Below are 24,355 nucleotides of genomic sequence, written 5' to 3'. Positions count from 1 at the left end.
TAGAGTACGCTTGGGGAGTGTGATTGTGTGTACAGCGTCTCTTTATGTCTGTCTCCACGTTGGTTGAGTGTGGAGTGAGTGCATATGAGAGCATGAGGGTGGGAATGGATGTTTGTGTCTGTGTGTGCCTGTATGTCTGTGTCTATATGTCAGGTTGGGTATCAGACGCCACCTCTCTGGGGACACCTCAGGCCCTCCAAGGTTTGGAGGCCTATCTCCACCCACCACCACTTCCCCTGCCGGTGGCGGACTCCCTCAGGTGTCGGTGTGTTGGTGGTTCTTTGTGTCTGGGGGTGGGCGTCCGGGTGCACACCGGCTCACTCCTTGGCGGCCGCTTGTCGGGGCCTGGGGCCTGGGGCTCGCTCGGGCCCCTTTGGAGGTGGGGTGCCCCCGGCCTCTCGGCCTAGGGCTCGGTCACTCAGGCGCAGCTGGGGGCCGGCGGAGCTCACGGGCGCGTCACTGCAACTCCCCCTGACTTCTGCTCCGCGGCTGCTGGGCGAGCCCTCATCTGGGACTCTCCTCAGCTCTTACTGGGACAGTGGCGCGGCTGCCCCTCTGTTGGTCTTCCATGGTCTCTTGTGTTCTGGGGGCCTCTGGATGTCTGGAGTTTTGATCTCCTCCATACCCGCTTCACACCCTGGAGGACGGGGCTGTGGCCCCCCCCACACTCCCTAGCAGATCATTACATGGAGAAACCTTTGGAATGCAAGCATGCTGATCCACACAGGTATGCACACATGGGTATTCACAGACGCGGACTAAAGCTTTCTTGGCTGCTGCCTCAAAGCACACTGTGCGCTGTCTATCTTGCGTGCTGCACAATATCGTTTATTACTTAGTAAATACTGATATCTATGACTAGCTAGTTTATTGTGATGGTGCTTTGTTTTCTCTATTATTATGTTGCTCTTTGTTGTTTGCTGTCTCCTCTGTTTGTTTTTGTTTGTTTGTTTTTTTTTTCTCCATACAGGTGACCCAGGAGTTTTTTTTTTTTTTCTTTCTCTTCCCCCCCCTTCTCACCGTCTCTTCTCCCCTTTGGTTTTCTTTCTTTCTCTCCCCCTCTCTCTCTCATTCATTCCCCCTGTCCTATTTATTAAAAAAAAAAAAAAAAATGACAAAGGATGAACTGAAGCTCTGCCATCACGTAATGTCGCATACTGCTGTTTCTGATGTCATTTAAAAAAAAAAAAAAAAAAAAAAAAAAAAAAAAAAAAAATTACTCCTTAAGCACAAGACTTGGGGGGAAAAACATGTTCACTGACCAGACAAAAGTGCTACTTTTTGGAGGGTTTGTGTAAAACTAGCAAGCATTTTATAAAAAGTCATCATCCCTAAAACAAGGTGCTACTTGTGTAATGATCTAGGACTGCTTTGCCACTCAGGGCTTGGATAGCTTAGTGTAATTGATGAAACCATGAACTCTGCTCCACAAAATCCTGAAGGTGAATGTCTAGCTGTCATTTCATAAAGCACAAGCACATTCAGTTAGATTCAGCAAGACAATAATCTGAACATATCAACAAGTTCACCTCTGAATGGCTCAAAAGAATAAAAGGAAGGTTTTGGAGTGGCCAAGTCAAAGTCCAGACCTAAATTTGATTGAGATGCTCTGGCACGACGTTAAACAGACCACAAAAACCCTCCAATGTGGCTGAATTAAAACAGTTAAAACAACAAGAAAAAAAGTAGGCCGAAAATTCCTTCACAGTGATACGAAAAACTCATTGCCAGTTATCATAAATTCTTGATTGTAGTTCTTGCTGCCAAGGGTGGCACAACCACTCATTAGGTTTAGGGAGCAATTTACTTCAACATTGGGCAGGAAGGTTTGTGTAGCTTTTTTTTTTTCCCTTTAATAAATGAAATGATCATTTAAAAACAGAATTTTCTTTTTGCTTTCACAGAGCACTGTATACAATATCATGACAGTGGCGCTGCATATTTAATCTTTATTTCTTGTAATATGATCATAAGCCAATCCTGCCTTCACCAAAGACGTCACCTTCTGTTTGAAATTTCTGCAATTATCAAGAGGATGATACATTGAAAGTTTATTGTTTTATTTATTTTCTATTTTAAATACAATCTGAGTACAGAATATTTGACACCCCCAAAATCAGTGACTTGGGAGAAACGATAAACATCCATACGTCTGAAATTATATTTATTCAGCAGTCAGTATAGAATGTAAGATAAACATTTTTGGCACAGTTTCTTAATGATGATAAGCTGTCCCATTTCTGTGTGGTAATCTAAATAAATATGCAAAACCATAATTTATTTCCCAAATAAATACAATAAGAACAACAACAAAAAGATGCACCGCATCTCCATTTCACCTTCCCGGAAAAAAAAAAAGTCAAAAGGAAAAAAAACCAGACAGACATAATGTGTTTTTACTTCAGCCAGTTGCTATGGGTTCAAACCAAATAAAAATCGGCGAAGGTGAAAAAGATGCTTAATGATTCATTTCAACAGCTTTTTCTCCCCTAAAAGTCAACCAGGCAATACAACAAAGGAGGCATTTGAAGGGCCAGTGGAAGGCTGTACTGTGGGTTTTGGATTAGAAAGGTTACATGGTTTTATGGAGAGGTGCGAACATCACTTCAGATCCCAGCATCTACTTTGCCAAGTTTTTAGTTTTTCACTAAAACCATTTTTCTCTTTTACACCTGCTTCTCAAATTAGCTAATGACCGTGCATGTGTAAACATTCACAAATGACACCCAGAGACAAAAATGAAACGGGTTATATCACCGGCAACCTGATACGTGCGATGTTTATGAATGTAACTTTGTGGATTCCCGCGCGTGTTGATTTGACTTGGTGTGTTATGGCAATTATTTGGGGAAAATAATTCCTGAAAATTATGGGTAATTGTGTATTTTAGACTGGGGTATTTTGAGAAAGTAGAACTCAAGGGAGCAGATGTGTGAAATGTTTAAATTGCTCTGTTGCTGTTATTCAACACAAATCGACATACACTGGAGTTTTTAACGTGAGCATGAAACCTGGAGCTATAGATTTGCATTAGCAAATTCTAATCAGTAACACTTTTTTCTTTTACCTGTGTAATAACACTGCAGTTAGTAACATTGCATAGAAGTAGGGAACCAAAGTCATGGCCTGTAATAACAACACGCTTTAAGCCAGATCACAAAACATTATAATCAGGCCACGAGGCTGAAGTGTCCTGTGATTAACACCGGTGGGAATGAAGTCCAGTTACAGCACTGATCTGGTCCCCTACAGCTTATAAATCATAATCTGTTTCATTTACTACTGAAATATGACATCACAAACAAAACCTTGCTACATTGTTGTTACACCACAGTTTACAGTGTTACTACATGGATAGAAAAGATAAAAACTTGTGATTTAAGCAGCCATTGTCTGCCTTTGTACATGTCAAGTCTTGGTGTCCACGTGACACTGTCTCAGCTTGTGAAGACTGATGGTCAAATGCCATAGTCTATCTGTCCAACAAAAAAAAATAAAATTATTATTTTTTAAAAAAGCTGCTTTGGAGCATCCAGGAACATATTCACATCTTCCTCTCATTGAGTTTATACTCCATAGATTTTCTGTTAACAGCAACCATGACTCTTCCATCAGAGAGAGAGAGCAGCATAAAGAAGTCCATATCTCTGGGTCATACACATCCGCAGTTCTTTGCAGATACATTGTGTATGTTCTGATAGCGGCTGGGATTTACTGTTGTGTCCAGGATGGTAAAGTCCTCAAATGCAATCGGTCGGCAGCAGGGCTGAATGCTAACTTTGTCCCTGCGGCCCTTCTCTCTGAAGCCCACTGTCATCATGTGCTTCATGACCATGTCATAGTTTTCCCGGTGTTTATCGCATTTGCCACTGCAGTAGCGCAGCCGCACAGTCTCTTCGCTCTTATATTCGAGACCCAGTTCATTAACTTTCACTTCGAGCGTCCTGACAGTGCACGACTTGGGCTTTCGGGCCCTTTTAGTCCTGCGGCCCTGGGTCTTAGCAAGCCGCCGGCTCTTCCTTCGCTTAGTTTCTAGCACAGTTCCGACCATGTGCTGAAGCTCGCCCTCGGTGAAGCTCTGCAACATCATGGTAACTGACAAAAAAAGGGGAATAAATCAACAGAAAGTGTTATTGACAGGTCATGAGGTGGGATTATCTGGTTTCTGTGTAATTTTGTGTCTAACATTTTCAACAATCAGAAGTGTCAACAGAACAGATGGCTCACACAGATAATGCACTGACGTTGGCATGGAAATCAAAGTCAGGTGCAAACAGAGGACCACAAAAATGTTATCTATCGTAACAGCAACAAACTATCCTTATCAGCGCTAGCTAAACAGAAAGTGTTTAAGTTCCACAGAGCGAGGTTTGTTGATGAATGTCTGTCACTGTTGCAATGTGAGGTAAAAAAAAGACCATCATCTTAGAGGTTGGAGATGTTCTGTGGAGAACCGGTGAACTATGACCGGTGCTAACTGACATCAGTGTGTGAACAGTTAAACCTGCTCCGTAAGCAACAGAGTCAGGTGCTGAGTGTTTTGTCGGAACCCTTTCACAAGCTTGTGAAAATGAAAACTACAGCTTATCTTACACTCTGAGAGGAAAGATTTCATGTCGTCTGTTGAGCGTTTCCTCCGATGCAGATCACCCATCTGTTGGGGCACTGGCCTTGATTCTGAGGAGGGCGATGACGATGATGGCGGTGAGGTCTTGGATGCTGATTCTAATAATGCAGACGGTCTCGACGAGGGTGAAGATGGATATTTTGTGTTAAGCTTGAACTGTCTGATGGTGGCCATGTTTCTAATGAGGATGGTGGACAGGGCTGCAGCACAGAGCATGAAGGCAAAAGTAGCACCTTTCCATAACTTCATCTTAGAACGTGGAGGAGCATTGAAACTCTGCGGAGAGAGCGAGAGAGAGGCAAAGTGTGCAACATCAGACATGTTTAAACAGTCACGCCTTCAGCCATGTACTTTTGAACTTGTCACGTTAAAGCACAGACACATCAGTGTCGAAACTGCTATATCTACCACCATCACATTGCTGCGACCTTTCCACAAATCTACTTCTCTCGAGTGAGGCTTCTGCAGCGGGGCTTTTAATTTACCACCGGTTTACTTTCTCTGATTTTGCTGCCAGCTCATTCTCACTATAAGTGAGGTCACGATCTGTGAGCTCGACATCACTCGCTGACACCCAAGAATGCAGATGTGTGGGAAAGTGAAAAAAGTAGAAAAAAGGAAAAACAACACGACTGCCATTCCTTATTTGAGCTGAAGACAAACGGGATGCAACCCCTGCAAACCTGCAGAAAATAATTTATAAAAATACCTGATGAGAATGAGCATCTGAGTCGCCTCCACCCCCAATTTCTAAAACCTCCCCAAAAAACCTTTGAAAAGAGGGAAAACACATTCCTTCCTTTACAATGTCTCAACCACACCTATTTGGAATTCTATGTATGATAGGACGTGCAAGCTTGTATACCCTTTTATCTTCCCTCCCTTCCAACAGATGCAGCAACACTGCAGCCACAAAACTCAATTTGGAGGACTTATGTGCCATGTTTTCTTTTTTCCCTTAATGTCAAACCACTGGTATATATTTTTTTTTTTTTTTACAAGCCCACTGCTTTGTTCTCTTCACATCTTGTCAGCAATGAGCAAAGCATTCCCCCAGAGCCGGAAACAGTACACTAGCAGTGACTAACAGCAAATCCAGACCAGCTTTAGAAAGTGCTTTGCCAGGCCGGATTCTGCAGGGGAATGTATGCAGGCAGTCGGATTGTTTACAATGAGAAAACATGTTGCATGGTTGCCCGATATTTTATAGAAACAAAACTCTAAAATAAGTGTTTTCTCTAAAAGTCAGCAACTCCTATAGATCACAGGACAGAGACAAAAACAGTAGGAGCATTGCAGTTTTCTCATGGTGGTTGAAAATTCCCTGCACTCCTCTGCATCTGCGTGATTCGGACAACACAGATGGAAAATAGAAAGGGACTGTGCGCATGAGCTGCAGTGGTGCAAACAGCATATAAACAGGTATAACCAGTCATATCAGCCAAAGCTTGAGTCATCACTCATAATTCCATATGTGTTTGACGTGGTAAGCGGCTTCTGCACAATGAAGGGGTACAACGACAATCATTTGAAAGTCAAACATTTCACCTAGCAACCTCAATTGACACACAGTCTAAGTAAATCAAACATGGAGGTGGCGTGGTAGCTGTGGCCGAATGTTACTCACTGACTGGCCATATGTCTGACGCTTGTTTCTCGCCTGCGAAGGCCTCAGAAGTTATATATGGAGGCCTAAATGGGAACTTTCATTTTGTTTCTTTGACCCCAAACCCTAACGGCAGAGAGCTCGGTCCACCAGGCATTAACTTGTGGAATTCTCAGTTTAAATGAAGCCGTTTTCTACTCTACACAGCTAAGGATGAGAGCTTTGTTTTCCTATGCTATTAATAGGCCAATTTTGGGCAGTTATTAATCCATGGAGTTAGCGATTTCACATGGCAGAGATGCATCGGTGTCCTCAGCCTCCGTGGCTCATCCTGATAAAACAATTACCTCGTAAAGAACAGATAAGTATTCCACTGTCTCTGCCACTGGATGGAGATTCATCATCAAGCACTGATCTCATGTCCCTGAAGACACTTTGATTGTCATAATTGCACCACTCAGAAACACATTAGTCACATCTGCAGTCAATTGGCGCCAATAAAAGTGCCAAGGATCACACTGCAGCTTGTTCAGATGTTCACGGATGATTAATCAGCAGAGACATTTAATATGTGTAACTGGCCCCCACCCCTGTGGACATATATATACACTTACTGATAGAGAGAAGAGGCACCTGCGTTTTCTTGGGAGAGCAATGGATATGTAAATGAGTAGCTGACTTCCTGAGGACAAATACTGCTTTTTTTCGTTCCCTAGCAAACAGAGAAGAGCAGTAAATGCAGAGAGGATATAGTGGAAGCCCTTAGGACTCTGTAGCAGAAGGAAAACTCATCCTCAAGCAGAGGTATAAAAGTGCAGATGACTCGCAAAAACAACTAAACCAGCTCCCACACAACATGTCTGGCCCTCACAAAGCATCATGATATGCCCATGCATGCTCCAGTGTGTGCATATGAAGGCCGGTTGATTGTGTCAGGCCCAAAACAAAGGGATAAAATCTTCTATTTACGACGAGAAAACAGTCTGAAGCCATGGAAACGGCCGGAAATGAGGATTTTGTGATTCTAGAGAGAGTGTGGGAGTGATAGCACACCTGACATTTGCTCTGGGCCATATGTCACCTGAAGAGCTACCAGCAGAGAGAAAACAGTCCCAGAAGGCTCTTAACGTGTCTGAGGCAAACCATGAAAGTGAACTGTTCATCCAGAAATGCTTAAGTCTGTCAAAGCCATTCCCGAGACATTATGTATTCTCTAACGCATGCATGCACGCATGGCGCAGTTGGAGGCCGATCTGCAGCGATCAACTGAGCTCTTGTTGATGATCTGAAAGATCGCATTTTTTCAAATGACACAATAAAATCGACGTTTTCGGGGAATAATTGGGTCAGTGGCCTTGGTGCTTCTAAGCTGGTGGTAATGTAATTATATAGCAGCATGGCACCCGTGTCAAACCCCTCCTTCTCTGGCCAGAAGGAGACACTCAACAGAATGTCACAGCCTACGGATGAAGTAGAGATCTGTCAAAATGGGGATAAGCGGCGTTTGTGGTTTTTACTTTTGAATGAAGACAGCAGATAGGGGGGCTTTCCTGTCAGCCAGTCTGGATCGAGACCAGTGAGACACGGTCATTGTGACAGAAGATCACAGAACAGCAAAAATGAAGAGCGTCTTTGTGCTGGAAAAAAAAGAAGCAGATACCAACTTCAATGTCTCACCATGCAGCAGCATTTGTTCCTATATATTCTCTAAATACAGCCTCTTCTGTTTCACCCTGTCTCCCTTTCTCTCTGTGACTCATACATACCATAAACACACACGTACAGCAGTTGCGTGGTTTCACTCTTTCCCAGTCATCTGACGCATGCTTGTCTAGAAATTTAGACAAAGTACAACCTTCAATTGTTGGCCAGACACCCACTTCACTTCTATGGTGTACACATGCTAAAATCCATCACATAAGACTAGATTATCTTTCTTATATCATCTTGCTGTTTCTTGATATCAAGAAATCTCTCCAGGTCTAACCACAGTGTGTTTGCCACTGCATAAACATGAGGCCTGTGCCTACAGAGCACTGTTAATGCACCGTGAGTTGCGGCTTCGCTGGAGCCATGTGACTGGCTGTTTCTGTATTACTCTGAACACACCCCGTAAATACCTGCACTCGTAAGATAGCAGTAGCAAACCAAAGAGTGGGAAAGGCACCTACTATGTTGCTGCAAAGAAACAACGTGCTTTTTGGAGTCCTAGAGAGGCTTTGTCTTGTCTTTTCCCTCTTAAGTGACCATCAGGAGACCTGGGGACAGCTAGAGAGTGCTTGGGGAGGTAATAGGGACATATTCCAAAGATCAGGGCGGGATTAGCACTAATGCCTGCCGGCTTTATCTGCAGTCACGTGGGTTAACACCTGGCTGCAGTGTTGGTGGCAGAGCACAGGTCTCGCTCTGTGTGTGTGTCCGTATTAATCCGTCAGACACCTCTAGCTCAGAGGTTAGCCCAGCATGCAAGGTCCACAGAGAATGAGCACCTGCAGGCTCTTCCACCACTAAATCCCAACCTGCCCACAAAATGCCAGAATAATGAAGAAGCAAAGTGACAAACTTGGTGAGCCAGCTTTGTTGTGGTGGCACCAGGGTGGGCTAAGAGGTTGTAAAATAAAGTGGGATTTCAGAGCCAGGATTGGCTGTTCTATATCCGGCCCCGGTTCTAATGCAACCAAAAAAAGCCTGTGGTGTAATTTTGCTGGTAGCCACATCGGTTGGCTCGTGCTCTGTCACTCAGAGACCATGGGATAATCAAAACAAGCCTGTTCCTTGTTAGCTAGAAAGCTGATGTTCATTATTGAGCAAAAAGGGAAGCTTTTGAGCAATGCCGGAAAAGTTGTGACAATTTTTGGTCACATTCTTTGAATTTTAAACACGATTCTGGTATCCTTTTTCGTCCACTGGATTTGGGTAAGTGGCTTAAAAAGTTTCAATTTTATTTTAGAAGGCCTACTATCGGGTCCCCTGGATTAGATACGGATTAATCCAGTGACCCAACGGCTTAGCACGGAATCGCACAACTCATACCTATTGCTGTTAAAGCAGGATTATTGAGGAGTGAGGTGAAGGTAGATTTAAAGATGCACATTTGACACCTGTCTCAGTATTTCTGGCCTGTGCTGTTATGGGAGGAGAGAGTCCAAGTGCAGTGCAGACATTTGAATCACCCTTTTGATGTGAAGCGATTGCATTATTCTTGGCAGAGAAACACAACGTTGCCTCATTTTTTTTTTTATGTGCGTCTCAGCTACTTTCTAAAGAGTCTATCCTGGCTCTTAATCTGTCTCTGTCGGATCCTCTTTTAGCACAACAACATCACCTCTAAACCCATGTTAAACATGTTGATGTTGCTTTTACAAAAGGCTGGCGGCCATCTGGCACACACTGAATACCACTTTCGAATATGACCCACGCCAGCAAGCACAAGCAAGTACAAACATCCAAAATATGTTGAGATTTTGCATTTATTGACCATACTTTCTTTAGGCTAGCAGTGTCTGCATTATATGCATGCAGCACGTATGTACTGAGGCAATGAGGAATAGTACATGTGTTCAGCTTCCCCATCAGTTTATATGAGCAGCTTTGGGAGGTTATGAAAGTTGAACAGCTCAACTGACTTTAGGCTTAGCCGCTATCCCTCCTCTCGGAGCACAGCCAGATACAGTATAATCTCCATGTATGATATGGGCTTAGTGCAAAAGGGATCATCAGTTCAGTAAAAAATGCCAAGGATGAGTGTCATCAAGCGCCTCTATTGTGATCCTGATCTTCTTAATTATTTAAACTATTAAAGGTGCGGAAATCCCTGAAATGATTAATACAAAAAAATAATTAGCCAAATTCCCAGTTTCTTATCAAGTCTAAGTAGGGAACTAAGTTTTTTTTAAAGGAGCGTGTATTTAGAGTGCACTCATGCATTAGAATGAGGCAAACCACCATGTTGGGCAAATGACAGGCAAAGAAAAATATTCCTCCCTCGCAAAATAAACTCTTCTGAGTGTTGAGAGGTTGCAAGAAAATCAGAGTGCTAATTTATTTTTCTTTTTGCTCTTCCAACAACACGGGATACCCCCTTTTGCGACCAGTGAGCGGTTACTGCTCTGCAAGCATTTTGTGACAGGCCGTAGTGCGCTATTGTCATGTGGCTCTACCGAGGAGCCACTTATTGACACGGATAACGTGTGTTTTCTGCCACCCCAGCACTTGGAGAGCCATCTCTGTCTGCAGCACCTAACGCCTTCCTCATAAGCTGCTGGCTTAGACTAACAAAAGAAGATGTGGTGTCCTTACCGTTCGGCCGGCTAATCCAGACTTAGCTGTGTGGCGTCGTCTTCAGCTGACCTCCACAGGCGAGTGCTGGCTGGGTAAGTCCATCATCATCACAGGCGAGGAGTGAGGACAGTACTCCTGCTTGTTTTCTAAAAATCATCACAACTCCTTGTGCCTGCAAGTAGGGGAGGTGTCCTGACTTGATTCAAGCCAAGGGTGTATTATTCTTCCATCATATTTGCACTTCCATAGAAATCTTTTAAGTTGCAAAGATCAGAATCAGCATTCCTCTGAATATAAGCATGCATTTCATGGCATTCAGCCTTATCCATCCAAAAAGAGGAGAGCTGGATGTTTAGAGAAGCCACTGAGTGGTCAGTTTTACTTCAGAAAACTCATGTCTTCATGCTTCCCCATACAGAACTGGTGGTCTTCTTTGCAAACTTGAACCTTGGGAGAACAGAGCAGAACCAGGGTACGGTGGCATGTAATAAGCAGATCTTACAGATTTCTTTACTTTTATCACATCTGTTGTGAATTTCTGTGAATTTCCGTTGCCTTATGATTATTTTTTCTCCAAGGAACAACACCGATGAAGGATAATGCACATTTCCTTACCCTTTTTTTTCCAGCAGCAGGTCTCCTCTTCAGCTCAAGCAAGAACAACTCTGCGGGTCGTGAAGATGGGTTAGGGTGAGGAGGGAGAGTGTAGTTACCGTAAGTGGAGCACAGAGCTTCTCCGATGCCTCCGAGTGCCTTCCCCTTCAACTCATGCTCCTCCTCCTCCATAGTTGTGCTTGTGGGCCGAGTCGGATTACTCCTGACATGATAATCTCTCTCCAGAAGCACTAAAGGATGCTTTGGCCTGAGTAAAGGCTTACATTTACCTTCTGCCGCAAGAGAGCGTGCCATCTTAAGCAGGCAATTGGTAATAGCCTCAAATGGGCAGATCAGTGCAGTTTAGCAGGGTCTGCTAAAACGAGTGTCTTCCAATCTTTTAGTGGGAATTAAGAAAGTTCACAATTGGTTTAAAGGGGGCTAAGACAACATAAACTCCGAGTAAACAGAATTATCACAGCAGAGGTATTTCATGATAACCCAATCTACAGCTGGCTGGAGATAAACCCATTGATGTTGTTGTTCAGGATCACATCCACATCCCCTCCAATACAGTATTTTAGCCTTGAGTGGCAAATGAGGAGCAGATGGTTGTGTTTTTGGAAGGTATCAGGCGCTCCACACTGTAATCTAAATAAATACCCTAGCCACAGGGGGAAATGCTTCAGGTGTGTGGGGTCAGCGATGTATAAACAAACGGCGATCAGTCGGGAGACAACTGAGGGGGATACGCGAAGCCTCACAGGTGCTGTCGTGGAGCGGGTTGCATTAACCTACAGGTAAACAGGATGTATGATCCAGAATCGTTTCTGGAAATAAAGCAGCACAGTAATAAAGCCAGCACACCAACAGGAAACTAATTATTTGCTAACAAATATCTCATTCTCACAACATGAGTCATTCAGATTTCCTCAGGCCAAATTATACACAAATCAAAGCTCCACAAGAGGGGTGGAGATGTGGCCAAGTGTGAAATTTCTAAGACTTAAAATTCCTTCATCGTTGCGTGGGACAAACCAAAGGAATCTTTGCCCAAAGCTTTGTGTCGTTTGTGTATCAACAGATATTATTCTAAGGTTGTTATCACAGTGACCTGAAGGGGTAGATATTTCTTTTAGCCCAAAAGTTCAGGCAACGCATTTTAACACAACCCTCAGCAACTTGGAGAAAAGCAACAGAACAAATGAAGAATGGAAAAAAGAAAACGTCTTTTCATTACAGTCGGCAGGTGCAAAATATTATTATTACACTAACTTATTTAACAGACATCTCAATAACTGGCCTGAACAGCCTATGTAAAGACATAATGACTTCCACCTAGCAGGGAATATTGTGCTTTTCCAGCCTCAAAAAGGAGCTATCTGCACACAGACATTTCCTAACATCGGACAGAAACATGCCTACTCTGTACATATTGTTCACAGATGTGTAAAGTTTTCATAGACCTGCCTCAGCTGCAGCATAAACCCAACAGCTGTTAATTGCTAAATCAAGCCAGATACAGTACAAGTGAAAGGCTTGATCTGTATACACGAAAACGTCTCGCTCAAAAAGTTACGATTACATTAGTCACGAAGACAGTCTGACACATGAGAATACTCGAGGTGGGGGGGCAACATAGCATGTTTCCAATTTCAGTATGATAGAATTCCATACACGTTGTGATTGAATCTTTTCCACTAGGCGTGGATAAGTGAAGAAACACATTTTGTTTAGTTTTGGGCAAGATTTTAAGGAAGCCCTCAATCAGTAACACTATAAACAGACCATTCCAGTTGAGGTGTCATTAGAAAGGCTGGAAATAAGGCACAAATGTTGCTACTACGCACGTCTTGCACAAGACGTGGTTTGATGATTGGACAAGTAACCTTTCGCCAAATGTCATCTCGGCGAGTGGAAAACTGCTTTTTAGAGAACCAAAATCTAAACAGAAAACGATGCACTCAGACAATGAGGGCCTTTTATGAGTGTTTCATGTTGAAAGACAAGCCTTCTGTCTAAGGAAAGCGGTAAAAAGGTAAATCCATCCCTGCCAGAGAACAAATATACAATACAATTTGCAGTTGTGAGCAGACAGGCTGAGGCCCCAGAGGTGCAGAGGCCACTCAGGTTTCAAAAGAGGTGTGCACAGTCTCTGAGACACTTTCATTCCAGCTCTTAAAATCCTGAGTTTGGGTTAAAAATTTAAACTTCCTGCTAAAATGTATTCAATTCAATTTAGTTTTATTTATATAGCACCTAATCACAATAACAAGGATTCAAGGTGCTTTGTATTGTAAGGTAAAGACCCTGAAATGTACTGATTTCAATGTACATGCTGCGTTTGCAGTGTGTGTGAACAAGTGTGAACGTGGCTAAATGCTGCCCCCATTTGTCAGTGGTTTATAACTACACCCCCCCCCCCCCCCCCGAATGAACAAGGTCTTAACAATCAAGATGCAAACATTTAAAGAGCGTGTGCTGTTTATTGCAAAGCAAATATTTTTGCTTCTCAGCTTTTAATTCAAACATTTTTTTAAATAAATCTGTTAATGTCACTTTTTCCGAGGGAGGTCGAGCTGTTCCCGGTGCCTCACTCTGAGCTGAAAACCACTGGTGCCATCAGGGCCAAAGGGCTGACGTATTACCCTCTGAATCGAGCTGGGTGCGTTCGGGTGCCCGGTCTCTTTGCGGTTCAATTCAAGGGCCGCTAGTTTACGCTTGAGCACCCACGGGCTCTGGGAAATTTCTTTATCGCAGTCTCCAGAGTTCCACGTCATCCTACTGTCACTATGATTCCAACCAGGGAAGGACTGGCCATTGCAGCTGCTGGAAATCGGGTCAACATTCAGCGGTGCAGGGTTATCCGTGGACGCGTTTGGCTGATGTGTGTCTGGAGGTTCATCAAAAAACGCAGTGGGTGAAGAATTCTCCTGCTGGACTAAGTTCTCTGGGATTTCAGGTGGATTTTCCTCCTCGGGAAGGATTTGGCTTGCTTCTTCTGGGGATTCGTCCTCAGTGAAATGATGCATTGACTGGAATCCCATAGGTACAACACACATGCCTTTCCCGTTAGACTTCTCCTCTTCTGCTTTCAGGGCACTGTAGGCCTTACGAACGGTCTCCAAACTGTCAAACTTGATCACCGCACATAAGTGCTGGCCAAGCTCCTTGTGACGTTTCCCGTAGCACTGCATATCTGCGGGAAGCTCCCTTCCAGGTGGCAGAATCTGGAGTGAAGTAACTCTGCCGTAAATGCTGAACTTTTGGAGCACATTCTCTGAGAGCGCAGCGGGCTCCGGGCCTCGGGCTGCACCGTCGTCACTGCTTTGCTCCTCGGAAAAGTTCCAAGCGAGGAGGTGCTTGCTGGTGGGGGAACACATCAGCCATTTGGGAAGCGGCTCTATGCGCCTCACTTTGGTGGACTCATCATTCACCTCCAGAAGGTCTGAGTACAATGCTCCCACCAGAGTCATGTACCAGTTTTTGGTCAGGGTCCTTATCTGTGGCAAACACGGGCAACCTCAGCTTTGTTCGTATTTTACTGGATTGTTTTCATTCAAACTGCTGGAATGTAAACACCACAGAAAGCACCAAATGTTTTTTGTGTTTTGTACCTTTTTCAAAGAAGTGAGAAGCTTGAGACTGACGAAACCCTGCTTGTTCTTCTGCACATGTTTGAGCAGGAAGCCGTCCTCTGCCAGGTGGCTGTCAGAGAAGAGCTCCTCCAAATGGGTTTTGATCTTCAAACACAGCACCTCACCTTCACAGTCATCTTCACTTTGGAAGCGCAGTTGATCAAATCTGTGACAAACGATTCATAATCAGCAAGCAACTTCAAGAGAAACATTTCATTTTGTAAGTTTTAGATTTCCTTACCTAATCAGATCGCTCATGGTGTGTCGTAAGGATTGTGATAGCAGAGCAATAAACTGTTGTCTTTGCTATTTCCTTGGAAATTAAAGGCAGCTGTAATTAACACAGAATCAAGCAACTGTTCATATGAGCACAACAGCCTCAGTTGGTTTCTAAGGAATCCAAAAACAACATTTTGTAAAATGCTATAGCTGAAATTCCACATTACAAAATTAACTTCCACCAGCAACAACAGCACATTTAAAAACAAAGAGAGCAAAAAAACTCAAACAAAACGAAATCCCAAAATGAAACAAAAAAACCCATCACGAGGACAAACTGTTTGTTGCTATACAAAATATTACCAGGGCTACAATTAAGGGCCACTGTGCACAACAGAAAAACCAGCAGTTAATCAGTATTACTATCAGCACTTAAATCATTAGAGATGTGAATTTAAAGCAGTTAAAAGCGCACAATCAAATCAAAAGGAAAATTATGATGCCGTCTGACTTTCAAAAAACAAAACAGATACAGCAGCACATTACAAACAGCAACAAAAATGATCCTTTAAATCCATGCTCGTGTGCTTTTGTCTTAAGCTCATTCATCCTTTTTAGCGTGGGCCTGCTACTACACGCTGAAAGCAACAACAGATCCATCACTCGCACGAGATGGTTTATTTCCATGTTTTAGTCAACAAACTTGATTAATTATAAATATAAAACCCTTTGCAGGCTGTTCTTCAGCTCCACTCACCCCCCGGCCCCCCGTCTTATTGTTATGAGGCATCAGCAGGTGGTGATTTAGCAGTCCGTGTGGGCTTCTAGTGAGGAGGGGAAAAGGAGATGTCGGGGTGTTCCGAGCACATCCGCTGACATGGATATAAACTGGATATACACACGTGTGTTAAGATTACAAAGTGTTAGCTTGAAATTGTCTGCACTGTGTAAAAATTCGAAACTTCAACAACCGCTTCATCAAAACTCATCATTATTCAAATACGAGTGACAGCAGCATTTCCATGACAACAGGAGCAAACAACCACCAAACTGTTATTAGGTCTTGGGTAAAAAAAAAATCACTCCCTCAGTGACTCATTTCCTGTATCCCTCCAAGGTATGCAGCAAATTGAGCTTTCAGGCACTGATGAATCAATGTGATCTTGAATCATCACTGACACTCAGATGTGTTGCACCTCTGATTGCAAACAGAAGGACCTGTTCGTGACATGGATACTCGTTTTTTCCTCCACTACGAAGGAAAACAATACTTGTAAAGGTGGAAAGGGTAAATGCAGAGCTCTAGACAGAATAAATAGAGGGTTTTACCACACTGAAGCACAAGTAAACAATTGCTGATCATTCCCAATCAGACAGGTGGACAGAAACAGGCCGATAGAAAAATGTGACGATCCATTTGAACAGAGCACTCCAAACCAGCAGTAAACAGCAGTTCCTCCACTGGCCTCCTGAGGCTCCCTCCAAGAGCCCCCGGGGAAATCAAACCCTCTTGACTGTCGTGCTGGGATGTCAAACTTCTGAGCAGAAGTAGTTTTAATTTCAACATGTTTTTCCATTTTCTTCTGCTTATCCGATTCAGGGTTGCAGGGGTGCTGGAGCCCATCCCAGCTGTCAAGGGGTGAGATGCAGGGTACACCCTGGACAGGTCACCAGTCTGTCACAGGGTTAATACAGAGAGATAGACAACTATTCACACACACACACAACTATGGGAAGTTTAGAACCACAAAGTAACCTAACCACATGCATGTGTTTGGAATATGGGAGGAAGCTGGAGTACCCCCAAGGAAGGTCATACGGACACAGGGAGAAAGGCTCTGGGCTGGATTCAAACCCAGGACCTTGTTGCTGTAAGGGGACAGTGTCAAAAACCTAACAGTGTGTCTTCTCCTTAAAAACTCACGTTTACACTTTTTTAAAGATTGAAAGTTTTTATATTTATGCCAACAGAGACTGTAGCTGTGTGCTAGCCCTCTCCTCTGCTAATTTGACAGTGAAATGTGTTTGAGGCGTTGGTCCGTTTTCATGGAATTAAAACAACATGGCCTGCGCTATGTAGTTCATTTTACTAACAGCACGTCCAAGAAGTTTCTCAAGTTTCTATGAGTAAAGTACTAGTATTTTCCATTATTTGGCACTAATAACCAGCTTCAGTCTGTGAGTGAACCAAGGTGCTAAACAGGGTTACTAGTGGTCATGGCTAAAACGCTAGAGTTGAGGCTTCTCAGGGAGTTACTGGTCATGTCCTACTTTTATAAACAGTTTATGCTACAAATCAGACGAACAATACACAGTTAATGTGAAAATTTGCTAAACACTGAATGACTACTCTTATATAACATTTATTCACTAGTCATCACTAAAATGGGCTTTGGACACTTAATAATGATCACTTTGTCATTCGCACCTCACTGCAGCTGTTAAAGTCAGTGAAATGTGGCACATTGAAATGTAAAGCCAAATATACATACATAAAAAAATACATTTTACAGGAGGAAGATGAGACATTATACGTATAAATGAAAAGTCTGAATTTGAGCTCATGTGCTTTTATACGGGTGGAGTTCACTCTACAGCAACAGAAGCAAGGATGTCACAGCCCCGCCCACTTCAATCCAGCACCCTCCTCTGCTTCAAACCAAAGAAAAACAAATCAAGCGTTCTCTAATGTGAAATGAACCACATATTTAAACACTTGTGGAAGCCTTGAGTTGTGCTTATTTTGCCTTAGACGGTGTACAAAGGTATAATCAGAAGCTGATTAAGAAATTAAGAAAACTTTTCTTTCCAAAGGGGTGGGGGGAGATTAAAATCTAAAAAGTACTAAGGGGCTGGCATCTTTCACAAGTCAGAGACTCTCCCCACCACTCCACAAACACACTTTTAGAAATACCTCAACACAAAGGAAACTCAATTAACTGCAACTATAGCAGCCATGCATCACAAAACAGTTGTGAGCGACCACATGCTCAGTGGGCGATAAGCAGGCACGGTCACAGGTGTCTCTTTGAGCGCGAGGTAAAGAGCATCTTGTAAGATGTAAACTTTTCACTTTTAGTAAGAAACAAAGGATCACAGGCCAGTCTTTGTACAAAAACCCAATTATGTAACTTTATTAACATCAATGGTTTTGTTTTTTTTATCATCAACAGTTTCTTTTGAAATTCCAGTTCTTTATCAACAAATAGAAAACAGACTGTGTACAACAGATCGAACCCCTACAGCACTAAGCATTCACAAGGTAAAAATGAACATTTGTTTTTTTTGCCAGCGTTTTCAAGTCCCCCCACCCCACTCCCTCCCATTCCTCCCACCACCACCACACTTAGGATCTTTGTGGATCTGAAGCTCCCTTCCTGCAGTTTGTGTGGGAGAAGCTGTGTGCTTGAGCGGTGCGATGCCCGTGGCGAGTGAGGAGTCGTCCATTCGATGGGGTCGGGGTGTGCGTGGGGGGGTTTTGTGCTGTTTTTCCTCATTCGGGCGAACAACCGGCTGTCAAAGTTACTATGGTAGTACAGTAGATACAACGGGTGTTTCCATTAATACACACGCTAGGACAGCAGGCTCTCTGCGGTGTCTCTAGGTAGATCAGCAGAATTTATCCTTTTTAACAATATACTTTTGAAGCTGTGTATATATCTATGTGTAATTGTACATATATATAATCAATCATATATATATATATATATATATATATATATATATATATATATATATATATATATATATATATATATATATATATATATATAGTTCTATTTCTGTATAAAATAATATCAGTCCAAAGGGCTGAGTCTTTTTCCCTCTGGTAGGAATGGTTGATTCTGTACAGGTACCAACGCTGATGGCTCTGCTCCTCAGCCCATATGAACCACTTCCGCTCCCGTCTGGTCTGCGTGGTTCCACTCCAGCAAACCGAGGTTAATGGTGAGTGAGGAGATGGGAGGGACTTGAAGAGCATCTATGTTCAGAGAGCGGAAGTTTATATTCTGTCGCCTACCCTTTGGGTATAAAAGTCTGTCTTTCCTCAGGTAAGTTCTCCTCAGTGGAGTATGAAGGCCTCAATGCCATAGGCTTCTGATGAAAAAACCCCCAAAACAACCCAAAACAAAACAGGAAAAAAGAAAAAAAAAAAAAACCAACAACCCAAAAACCGTACAAATAATGTGCTTTCCATTTCTGTACAACTCTGATTTAGTCTCTTGTTAGATATTTCACTTGTGTTTTTAGCTAGCTACCACGTTTACAAGACAACTACAGCAAGTCTGTGCTCTGAAATCAATTTTCTCAGTTGATTTTTTTTTCCGTACACTTGAAACGGCAAGTGAAAAGGCAAAATTTGAGCTATTGAACTGAGTAAGACCAAAAACAATGTTTATGACACATAAAATGATAAAAACAACAATGTGATGTGACAAAAAAACATCTGAGAGCAGCTCAGAGAACAGTGGTCCTCCTGTATTAGTACCTAGGAACATGTTAAAAACACATGTCCCCTCTGCTAAAGTACCCTATAAATGATTATGAAAATAATGCATACCCGAGGCTGCTGGGCAGTTTAAGACAGAAGAAATGCATGATATTAAAACGATTATTAAAAACAACCCCCAAAAAATGTATATTAAACAATAACGTTTGACAAAATGAATCATAAAAACACAATAAAAACAACAACAACAAAAAAATGAAAATGCTCTCTTTGTGCTACCAGTAGCCTTTGACAATCAGGGAGGATTGGCTTCGACGGAGCAGAGAGACGAGCTGCCAGTCTGCGCCGTCGGGTCTGTACAAGAGTTGTCATAGTTGTCAATAGTCACTGTAATGTTTTATTATTTTAAAGCAAAAAAATCTCAGGTGGTTGGTTAACTCGGCGTGTATCTCTGTGATGGATAAAAACCGTCAACGGGTCAGCAAGCTCATCCCTTTCTCCGCCCCTCCGGTAGCTGCGAGGGGACAGGGTTTGTAGTGGGGTGGGGGCGGGGACTGGGGGGGATCAAGTGATTGGATGGCGGCTGAGATGGGACACTTGGCACACTCCTGAGAGGTCTGACCGGGGAAGGTGCTCGGTGGGAGTGGTTACGTTGCATAGTGGTCAAAGCTCCCCAGGTACTCCAGTGCTGCCCTGTAGCACAGCTGGTACTGGTCCTGTGGAGAAGAAGGAAGAAGACGGTGAGAAAGTTGTCATCGAACTTCCTGCTGTTAAATATAATGACTGGTCTCGTCCAGCCAACAAAATATTCATTAACTTGGTTTAAAGCAGCATTTCTTGTAATCTGCATTTATTAAGGTTTCTTGTAAACAAAGCTTTAAAAAGCAGGCCAGAGGTTTTCTCAAAACTAGCTGTAGTACTTTTCAGTATTTACACTAGAGGCGCTACAATGTTTTTCCTTTTCTTTTTATATCTTAAAAAGACATTTTTATATCATAAACCTTAAAAGGTTTATGAACTCATTTGAATTCACATCATGTCTTTTTCCCTCTAATATCCTTTGTTATGTAACGTATTTACGATTTCTTCACTTGAAGAGAATCTGACCCAGGGCTGCTTTGATAGCATTAGTTGAATTTGCTGTGGGATTTCTTACCCCCCTCCCCTCCTCCCAACAACCTTTTTTTTTTGATTAAGGAAGGATTTGTCAGTAAGTCTTTGCTTTTATGGCACCAAAATGAAAAGGGACACTTCAGACTGCACAGAGTTTAAATCAGAGAAATATACAACGCTGACTTTCAAACGCCGTCCTGTCACTGCGGGAACAATCGCCTGATCAGTACATCGCCCTTACCTCTGTCTGCACCATGGCGGGCCGCTGGGTGCGAAGCGTCTTTACTGTCTGGAAGAGGTCAACCACACCTTCGTACCTCATCCTCTCTAGCACGATGCTGAGGGTGATGAAGACTCCGGTCCTGCCCACCCCGGCACTAGCAAACACACACACACACACACACACACACACACACACACACACACACAGACAGTATTACTACACCTGCTCTCTAAATATTCTGAAATTTAAGTCGTGGTGGGAGCAGAGTCCAAAGCACAGTCGTTCTCCTCACCTGCAGTGTACAGTGATTGGTCCGTCCTGTCCAAACTGCTCCTTGGTTTTGTGCACTTGTCCAATGAAATCTATGAAGCCTTCTCCAGTTTTTGGCACTCCTTGCTCTGGCCAGTCGGTGAACTGGAACTGGCGGATTGTTCTGGACTGGCCATCCTGAGGGGGGAGCAGATATGGAGCTTCAGAGAGAAGTTTCATTTAAAAGAGAGACCCGATAGCTCTCTGCTGTACTCTGGAGTGTGCGCTTCACAGATCTCGCTGTGCTTTGAACTCAAAAGGGGGGAAAAATAAAGAACAACCCAGCAGAGGGTTTCATGTTGAGGTTTATGAGTATCCTGTTGGCTGTCACTGCAGCCGTCTGATCATCAAATATCTACCTCAGACGCAGTATGAATAAAGCTGACCACCTGGATCACAGTGACAGATTTGTGGCAGCGTAGTGTCAGAATTATGCGGAGTAAATGAGCGCATTTCTAAACATATAATTTGTTCAACCTTTGTTTATACAGGATTGCAGAAGGGACCATAAAATGTGGCCCACAAAGCGAAAACATACATATAGACAAATATTCAGGTCTGCAAACTGCAGAGAGGAACATATTTATACACACACACACACACCCATATAAAAGAAAGAGTGGATGTGGGATTAGAGTGTTGCTGTGCTGGGAGCCTTCAGATGACAGTAAAGTATATTTATAGCTCATTGAAACTACTGCATCACAGGGAGTTGCAGTACTGGCCCTCAGGGATTGAAGGCTATGCTTTTCATGTATTTTCACAGCGATCGTGAAACACACATGCACCGGCGTGCACGCGCACATACAACACACGCTCACATCTAGAAGCACAAAAAACGCGTACGATTCATAGCACAAGCACGCTGATGCTAAATCCGGGTGAAAATGTTTGATGGCGCATTCACTTGATGTCAGCCTGTCAGGAAAAATAACCCAGAGCGCGTTCTGATCATCTCTACCTTGAAATTACAGTCGGTATAATTCTTAACACTTAGCGTGAATGTCAGCGTTCGGATGAAAACCTAAAATTAAGATGGATTTTTGGTTGGACGGCTGTATTTGTGGAAAATGCCAATGAACCTCCCCACCTCCACTGCCTTGAAGACATGTACGTAGACATATTCGAGTCCACACACACACGTGGGCACATATGCAGCGTTTCACACACACAGAGTGAACTCACCCTGGCATCTGTGACTTTGAACTCTCTGAGGATGTACTGAGGCATGTTGTACTCAGCCATCGGATCAACCACAAAGTACTGGTACCTGGCTGACCGCTCTGCTGGCCAGTACTGATGACACTTCTCCTACAAGAGAAAAAGAGAAGGAAGAAACTTTCAGCTCTTAAATTTAAACAACCTTTCTCCATTAGGGGAAAAATGACTGCTCCGATTTGTTATTGGTATGTTTTTAGGACGGGTTACTGTACGTCATTAATCATTTGGAGTCATGAGAACGGCTCTGCTTACAAAAGAAAATCCTGATAGACTAATCTGTGGTTCTGAAATATTACCTGATTCATCTTAGGTGGCAAAATATTTACATAATTTGTTTGTGTTCTTAACTACAGCGATGATTTGCATGAGAGCTTTTTTTCATCAGCTGTGATTACGGCTGAGAGGGTGATAAAAGCTGTAAAATGCAGTTGAGTGCTGTCAGAATCACCTGCATAATCACAGAACAGCTCACAGTAAGATATTATGGATTTAATCAAATTGCTGCCAAGATGAGTGTCCCATTTCTTTCCCTGTAAGGAATGTGACTGATGATCTGAGAGATTTATTTGCCATTTCGCTGAAAGTGAAGTTTAGACAATATGATTTTTATGCTGTACCCTTAAAATTTGGAGCCAACACTTGGTTATTTTAACTTGTCATTACAACTGAAAAGAACCAACTTCGCACTGTTTAAAGGTTAAGAAACAAAAAACCTCCAAAACAGTCTAACAGTACCTCTTTGAGGGGGCGGCTAACGAGCGGTATGCCATGATGGAGCCTGACTTGCGGTTTGCCCCCGTATCCAGCCTTTGTGTTACGCTAAGTGTTCCCCGAGTGCAGCTTTACAGTCTATACTTCGCAGGCATATAATTCAGAGAGAGGATGCGCATCCTAAAACTAAAATCTAAGTCTCAAAAGTAGTGACGGCGTTAGACAATTTGGAGTTCAACCCTTGAAAGAAGAAACTAGCCCACGTATAGACACTGTCATCTCATTTTTAGTCTGCGCTCGCGTCTTACCCGTCCCATCTCTCGTAGCTTGGTGAGCATGACAACAATGGTGGAGTTGTGCTCCCACAGCATCCTCCAGAAGTCTTCAGTGGTTTCAGCCAGCGGGCCCTGGGTGGCCAGGTAGGCTTTCTGCTGTCTGAAGATGCAAATTCACACAGAGGAGGCGAAAAGTAAAGATCACACATAATAATTATAAATTTTATGGTGCTTTTACAAATGGCATTAAGAAGCACATCCCAAAGCAATAACCAGAAAGGATTAAATGATTAAAGAAGAGCTGTGGCTGCAGAGTGGTTAGCAAAGGAATTATTCCCACTGTGCTTCCAGAAAATTACGTCTTACAAAGTCCTTGAATACTCAGACATGAACTTATTGAAATAAAACTTAAAGGGCAGAAAAACAAAAACCCAACACATTTGCATGACATTTACAGTATATACACATTTACAGTATATACACAATGTGATATTTAGTAAAGGTAAACAAAAGCAGCTTGAAGCTGTTTAGCTGGGTATTTCAGATCCTGTTTGCAGGCTTTGTATATGCTGAAAGTGTGACAATGTCAACAAGACATTTCCTGCATATTTACTGTACATGGTAAATAATTGATGGCAGCTATCCTCATTCTTGAGTAATCCAAGCCTGTAGATCCTCTGACCCCCTCTTTCCTCTTTGAAACACAGACTTAGAGAGAGAGAGAGAGGCAGCACTTGATATGCTCACAAAACGAGAGATGAGCTCATCCACTGAGGTGCCAGAGCTGTGCTGGTGTCCTACGTGACTTTGGTCCAGCTGAGCAGTTTGTTTTGTCAAACAGCAGATGGCAGCAGATGGCAGCAGAGCGCCGATCAACAGAGAGCAGTCTCTGAGTAATCCAACACACAAACCCAAGCAGAAGAATGCATGTGCGCACACACTCTCACATGTTTGCAACACATGCAAACTGGCATTCAGGTGTAGGCATTTTTGGGTGCAAAAGTTCTGCAAGTATATTCACATGCAGACACACGCACGCTGAGCCATGGCTGAACAGCTAATGAAGGTGCTGCAGGCAAAGTGCTAAT

General features: G+C 43.1%; 3 protein-coding genes across 12 annotated transcripts in view; all 3 read right to left on the bottom strand.

Moving 5' to 3' along the window:
• Positions 1 to 1,977: 1,977 nt before the first annotated feature.
• LOC146647820 (neurturin) lies at positions 1,978 to 11,284 on the bottom strand. Of its 2 annotated transcripts, XM_085390185.1 has the most exons (5): positions 11,130 to 11,284; positions 10,533 to 10,961; positions 7,751 to 7,870; positions 4,594 to 4,903; positions 1,978 to 4,095 (listed from the first exon to the last, which is right to left on the bottom strand). In XM_085390185.1, the coding sequence occupies exons 4-5, from the start codon at positions 4,874 to 4,876 to the stop codon at positions 3,653 to 3,655; spliced, it is 726 nt and encodes a 241-aa protein (XP_085246311.1). In that variant the 5' UTR covers positions 4,877 to 4,903; positions 7,751 to 7,870; positions 10,533 to 10,961; positions 11,130 to 11,284; the 3' UTR covers positions 1,978 to 3,652. The 2 variants fall into 2 exon arrangements, with proteins under 2 accessions (XP_085246311.1, XP_085246310.1); XM_085390184.1 differs by lacking the exon at positions 7,751 to 7,870 and having other exon boundaries at positions 11,130 to 11,283.
• Positions 11,285 to 13,663: 2,379 nt separating this feature from the next.
• larp6b (La ribonucleoprotein 6, translational regulator b) lies at positions 13,664 to 15,004 on the bottom strand. The gene is made up of 3 exons (XM_085390475.1): positions 14,988 to 15,004; positions 14,726 to 14,912; positions 13,664 to 14,611 (listed from the first exon to the last, which is right to left on the bottom strand). The coding sequence occupies exons 1-3, from the start codon at positions 15,002 to 15,004 to the stop codon at positions 13,664 to 13,666; spliced, it is 1,152 nt and encodes a 383-aa protein (XP_085246601.1).
• Positions 15,005 to 18,069: 3,065 nt separating this feature from the next.
• Positions 18,070 to 24,355, bottom strand: part of LOC146647818 (receptor-type tyrosine-protein phosphatase F) — a 171,736-nt gene continuing 165,450 nt past the window's right edge. For all 9 annotated transcript variants that reach the window (XM_085388314.1, XM_085388313.1, XM_085388318.1 and 6 more), the window contains 5 exons: positions 23,301 to 23,427; positions 22,246 to 22,371; positions 21,044 to 21,198; positions 20,770 to 20,905; positions 18,070 to 20,131 (listed from right to left, as the gene is read on the bottom strand). In XM_085388314.1, coding sequence (XP_085244440.1) covers positions 20,063 to 20,131; positions 20,770 to 20,905; positions 21,044 to 21,198; positions 22,246 to 22,371; positions 23,301 to 23,427 — 613 coding nt within the window. In that variant the 3' untranslated portion in view covers positions 18,070 to 20,062. The remainder of the gene's footprint in view (positions 20,132 to 20,769; positions 20,906 to 21,043; positions 21,199 to 22,245; positions 22,372 to 23,300; positions 23,428 to 24,355) is intronic.

Source organism: Rhamphochromis longiceps, linkage group LG18 (assembly GCF_057381845.1).
Source record: "Rhamphochromis longiceps isolate RC_006_pf linkage group LG18, R_longiceps_female_GT1.1, whole genome shotgun sequence".
In the NCBI taxonomy this organism is placed as follows: domain Eukaryota; kingdom Metazoa; phylum Chordata; class Actinopteri; order Cichliformes; family Cichlidae; genus Rhamphochromis; species Rhamphochromis longiceps.
This window is presented reverse-complemented; position numbering and strand designations above follow the sequence as displayed.

Bases quoted from the DNA above. Each gene is read 5' to 3' on its own strand.
- LOC146647820 (XM_085390185.1), bottom strand. From the start codon at position 4,876: ATGAAGTTATGGAAAGGTGCTACTTTTGCCTTCATGCTCTGTGCTGCA. The intron at 4,096-4,593 runs GTAAGATAAGCT...TTTTTTTGTCAG, and splicing joins GAAATCTTTCCTCTCAGAGT to TTACCATGATGTTGCAGAGC.
- larp6b (XM_085390475.1), bottom strand. The intron at 14,612-14,725 runs GTACAAAACACA...TGTTTGCCACAG, and splicing joins TTCTCACTTCTTTGAAAAAG to ATAAGGACCCTGACCAAAAA.